This window comes from Onychostruthus taczanowskii, unplaced genomic scaffold, assembly GCF_017590055.1.
Source record: "Onychostruthus taczanowskii isolate IOZ18803 unplaced genomic scaffold, ASM1759005v1 scaffold198, whole genome shotgun sequence".
Taxonomy (NCBI): Eukaryota; Metazoa; Chordata; class Aves; order Passeriformes; family Passeridae; genus Onychostruthus; species Onychostruthus taczanowskii.
This window is the reverse complement of record NW_024499217.1, coordinates 5797-11242: the sequence shown is the minus strand read 5'-3', so window position 1 is coordinate 11242 and position 5446 is coordinate 5797. Positions and strand designations below refer to the sequence as shown.

The window sequence follows — 5446 nt, the reverse complement described above, 5'->3', positions numbered from 1 at the left end:
ATGGGGAGGTGGCCGCGGTGGCCGTGGGGGTGGCTGGGGGGTGATGGGGAGGTGGCCGCGGTGGCCGTGGGGGTGGCTGGGGGGTGATGGGGAGGTGGCCGCGGTGGCCGCGGTGGCAGGGCTCTGCCGGGGGCTGTCACCGTGTCTCTGTCCCCAGGACTTCGTGGCGGGGCGGCTGCTGATCACAGCCGAGCACGAGCCGTGTGACAGCCCCCGGCCCCTGGGCTGTCCCCGCAGCCTCACCGTCACCACCAGCCGCACCACGGCCCGGCTGCACGGCACAGGTGACACGCCTGGACAGGACAGGGACAGGGACCGGGACCGGCATCATCCCCATAGCCTGGTGGTGGTGTGGCAGCCGCCACAGTGCCTGTCCCCAGTGTCCCTGTGGCAGCGGGTCTCATCCCTGTGCCCATCCCCCTGTCCCCACGGCGGCGGGTGACATCCCAGTGCCCGTTCCCAAATCTCCGTGGCAGCGGGAGCCACTCCAGCCCCTGTCCCACGGCGATGGGCCCCATGCCGGTGGCCGCCCCATGGAGCCACTGCTGTCGCCCTCAGGGGAGGTGACAGTGGCCGGGCGGGAGGTGACGCTGCCCTTCTCCGGTGCCGAGCTGAGCATCCGCCGCGCGTCCTCGGCCTTCCTGCACCTGCAGCTGCCCGACGCCCACCTGCTCTGGGGCCTGGGGACCCCCGACATCTTCGTCACCCTCCAGCCCGCCATGGCCGGCACGGTGAGTGGGACCGCGGGGACCCGCGGGGTGCGCCAGCGGGACGGAGCCGCGGGGATGAGGCTGTGGGTCTGGAGCCGCGGGGATGAGGCTGTGGGGCTGGAACCGCTGGGATGAGGCTGTGGGTCTGGAACCGCCGGGATGAGGCTGTGGGTCTGGAGCCGCTGGGATGAGGCTGTGGGTCTGGAACCGCTGGGATGAGGCTGTGGGGCTGGAGCCGCTGGGATCAGGCTGTGGGGCTGGAGCCGCGGGGATGAGGCTGTGGGGCTGGAGCCGCTGGGATCAGGCTGTGGGGCTGGAACCGCGGGGATCAGGCTGTGCCGGGCTCTGCCCTGCCCCGGGATGGAGCCGCTGGGATGAGGCTGTGGGTCTGGAGCCGCTGGGATGAGGCTGTGGAGCTGGAGCCGCTGGGATCAGGCTGTGGGTCTGGAGCCGCAGGGATCAGGCTGTGCCGGGCTCTGCCCTGCTCCGGCAGGTGCGGGGACTCTGCGGGACCTTCAACGGGGACCAGCGCGACGAGTTCACGACGCCGGAGGGGGACGTGGAGCCGGGAGTCGCCGCCTTCGCCAACGCCTTCCGGGCGGCCGGAGCCTGCCCGGCGCTGGGCCCCGGCATTCCCGACCCCTGCGACGGCTTTCCCGGGAGCCGGGAGCGCGCCGAGGCCGCCTGCGCCGTGCTCATGGGCCCGGCCTTCCAGGTGAGGCCCGCGCGGGCGAGGGCGGGGACGGGTGACACGGCGGTGACAATGTCCCTGCGGCACAGCCGTGTCACCGCGTGGTGGATCCCGAGCCGTTCCTGGAGCTGTGCCGCTGGGACGTGTGCTCCTGCCGGGAGCGGGAGCGGGATCGGGAGCGCTGCCTGTGCCCGGCGCTGCGCGCCTACGGCCGGGAATGCGCCCGGGAGGGGACGGAGCTGGAGTGGAGGAACCGGAGCCTCTGCGGTGGGATGGGATCCATGGGATAACGGGATAACGGGACAACGGCATGGGATGGGATGGGATGGGATGGGATGGGATAATGGGATAACAGGATAATGGGATAATGGCATGGATGGGAGTGGGAATGGGAATGGGAATGGGATGGGGTGGGATGGGATGGGATGGGAAGGAATCAATGGGATGAGATGGGATAATGGGATAACGGGATAATGGGATAATGTCATGGATGGGAGTGGGAATGGGAATGGGGATGGGAATGGGGTGGGATAATGGGATGGGATCAATGGCATGGGAATGTGAGGGGATGGGAATGGAAATGGAAATGGGAATGGGGATGGGATGGGATGGGATGGAATCAATGGGATGAGATGGGATAATGGGATAATGGGATGGATGGGAATGGGAATGGGAATGGGAAAGGGAATGGGGTGGGAATGGGAATGGGAATGGGAATGGGAATGGGAATGGGAATGGGAATGGGAATGGGAATGGGAATGGGGTGGGAATGGGAATGGGGTGGGACAGGATGGGGTGTGTTTAGTATCAGGATGGGATGGGGATGGGACAGGACCCGATGGGACGGGATGGGGATGGGGTGCGGTGACGTCTGCCCCCCGGTGACGCCCCCCCCATGTCCCCCCAGAGGAGCCGTGTCCCGGGGGGCAGCAGTACCGGGACTGCGGGGGTCCCTGCGGCCGTTCCTGCTCGGAGCCCCCCGGAGCCAGTGACTGTCCCCCCCCGGACACCCTCTGCGTCCCCGGCTGTCGCTGCCCCCCGGGGCTGCTGCTGGCCCAGGGGGGCCAGTGTGTCCCCCCTGCCGCCTGCCCGTGTCCCCGCGGCGCCCGCCTGTACCCCCCCGGCGCCCGCATCCGCCGCGGCTGCCAGGCCTGGTGGGTCCCGGGGCAGTCTGGGGGTGGCGGGGAGGTTCGGGGTGCTGGAGGGTCACCCGCAGGACGGGGGACCCCTGACACGTGATGAAACCCCCTCCAGCCCGGAGTGACGCCCCGCGGGGCGGAGGGGCTTTCGTCCCCTGTCCCACCGTGGGGACAGCGACGGGGCCGCGGCAAACCGGGGAGTGGGGGGGACCCCGTGGGGGGCCCTCGGTGGCATGTGGGCTCCGGGGGGATGGGGGTGCGGAGACCCCGTTGTGGGGGGCATGAGGGGTGGGCGTGGGGAGATGGGGACTGCGGCATGGGGGTCTCAGCGGAATGTGGGGGCTGGGGCTTGGGGGGCACCGATGAGGGGGCTCGGAAGGTTGGAGGCTGCTGGAGATGGGATGCATGTTAGGTTCAAAGCCTAAGGTCTCAGACACGGCCGGGGGTCCCTGCCGCCCCCCGCAGTGTGTGCGCAGGGGGGTCGTGGCGCTGCGCCCCCGCCCCGTGTCCCCCCGGCCCGCGCTGCCCCCCGGGGCTGCTGCACGCCCCCGGCTCCTGCCTGCGCCGCTGCGACCCCGCCGAGCCCTCCGGCACCTGCGGCGGCCCCGCCGACGGCTGCGTGTGCCCCCCCGGGACCCTCTTCCTGGTGGGTGACACCCCCGGGGGGATGGGTTTGTGGGACCCCTCCCCCGAGCCCCCCTCACCGCGCTCTGGTGGCAGGGCGGGCGCTGCGTGTCACCGGACGAGTGTCCCTGTCACCACGGCGGGCGGCTGTACCCGCCCAACGCCACCATCGCCCGCGACTGCAACACCTGGTGCGACCCCCGGACACCCCCAGACCCTTGCCAGACCCTCGGAGAGGCGCTCAGCCCCGCGGTGGCACCGAGCCTGTCCCCGCAGCGTGTGCCGGGGACAGCGGTGGCACTGCGGGCGCGAGGAGTGCGCGGGGACCTGCGTGGCCACGGGGGACCCGCACTATGTCACCTTCGACGGCCGCGCCTTCACCTTCGAGGGGGACTGCGAGTACCTGCTGGCGCGCGAGGCCACCGGGCTCTTCGCTGTCACCGCCGAGAATGTCCCCTGCGGGGCCAGCGGCGTCACCTGCACCAAGTCCGTGGTGGTGGCCATGGGGAACACCGTGGTGCACATGCTGCGGGGTGAGGGGACACGGGGGACACGGGGGACACGGGGGACATGGGGAACACCGTGGTGCACATGCTGCGGGGATGGGGGGGACGCGGGGGTCCCTGGGGATGGCTGCGCTGTGGGATGGAAGTAGGACACGGGGGGACACGGGGGTCCCTGGGGAGTCCCTGGGGGTGGCCGTGCTGTGGGACAGAGCTGGCACCCCGGGGGGACACGGGGGTGGCCGTGCTGTGGGACAGAGCTGGCCCCCCCGGGGGGACACGGCTGGGGGTCCGCAGCGCCGGGGGCTGTGCGGGATCCCCGGCGCTGGCGGTGTCACCACGGCGGGGTCCCCGGTGCCGCACGGGGTCGGCGGTGCCGGTGGCACCTCGGGGGGGGTCCCGGGGGTCCGCGGTGCCAGCCCCGCCCGCCGCGGTGCCCGCAGGGACCCGCGTGTACGTGCGCGTGTCCCCGCGGCTGCGCGGCCGCCTGGCCGGGCTCTGCGGCAACTTCGACGGCGACGCCGAGAACGATTTCGGGAGCCCGGACGGGGCCCTCGAGGCGACCCCCGAGGTCTTCGGGGACTCCTGGCGCCTCAGCCCGCTCTGCCCCGAGGCCGACGGCCACCGCCCGCACCCCTGCGAGGTACGGGGACAGGGGGACAGGGGGACATGGGGGGACAGCGGTGACGCGGGGAGACGGGGGGGATTGACAGGGGTACACGGGGACTGGATGGGGACACAGGGGGGACACGGGGAGCTGGCAGGGGGACATCGGGGTTACAAAAGGACATGGGGCTGTGGTGGCCCAGGTCGGTGAAGGATCGAACCCAGGCGGGAGGAGGATGAGGAGGTGTTTGAGCCTCGGCTGAAGTCCTCCGGGGTCTCGTCGCCGGCGCTCCGGGGGTGCTGACTGACCCCTGCGAGTTTGCCTGAACCGGGACAATGGGGGGGACACGGAGTCAGCGGGGGGCCCGGCTGGGGACACACGGGGGTCTGACGGGGTGTCCCCTCCCGGACAGCCCCCAGCCCCATCTGCACAGACCATGCCGGGGGCAGTGGGGGGCACGGGAGGCTGGCGGTGGCCGCAGGGGGGTCGCGCGGGGCACACGGGGGTCTGACGGGGTCTCCCCTCCAGGACAGCCCCCAGCCCCATCTGCACAGACCATGGGGGGCACAGGAGGGCACGGGAGGCTGGCGGTGGCCGCAGGGGTGGCGGGGGGTCGCACGGGGCACACGGGGGTCTGACGGGGTCTCCCCTCCCGGACAGCCCCCAGCCCGAGCTGCACAGACCATGGGGGGCAGTGGGGGGCACGGGAGGCTGGCGGTGGCCGCAGGGGGGTCGCGCGGGGCACACGGGGGTCTGACGGGGTCTCCCCTCCAGGACAGCCCCCAGCGCTCGGCCTGGGCGCGGGCTCGCTGCGGGGTCCTGCGGCACCGGCTCTTCGCCCCCTGCCACGACCTGGTGCCCCCCCAGCGCTTCTACGAGTGGTGCCTGTTCGACGCCTGCGGGTGAGTTTGGGGGGCTCGGGGGCTCCCCAAGGCCCGGGGGGGGGGTCCCGGGCCCTGTCCCACGGCGCGTGTCCCAGGTGTGACAGCGGCGGGGACTGCGAGTGCCTGTGCACGGCCCTGGCCGCCTACGCCGAGGAGTGTGGCCGGCGGGGGAGACCCCTGCGCTGGCGGAGCCAGGGGCTGTGCCGTGAGCCCGGGGCCTGGGGGGCACGGGGGCACCGGGAGAGACTGGGGGTACCGGGGGGTACCGGGGGACTGGGGGGCACCGGG

General features: G+C 72.3%; 1 protein-coding gene across 1 annotated transcript in view; it reads left to right on the top strand.

The window, feature by feature from the left end:
* Positions 1–5446, top strand: part of LOC121334863 (SCO-spondin-like) — a gene marked incomplete at its 3' end in the record, with an annotated part of 23150 nt that overhangs the window by 12054 nt on the left and 5650 nt on the right. The window contains 10 exon segments of the mRNA XM_041402362.1: positions 1204–1425; positions 1491–1668; positions 2309–2555; positions 3006–3186; positions 3261–3355; positions 3441–3785; positions 3787–3815; positions 4111–4310; positions 5049–5176; positions 5254–5410. Of these exon segments, the coding sequence (XP_041258296.1) occupies positions 1204–1425; positions 1491–1668; positions 2309–2555; positions 3006–3186; positions 3261–3355; positions 3441–3785; positions 3787–3815; positions 4111–4310; positions 5049–5176; positions 5254–5410 (1782 nt within the window).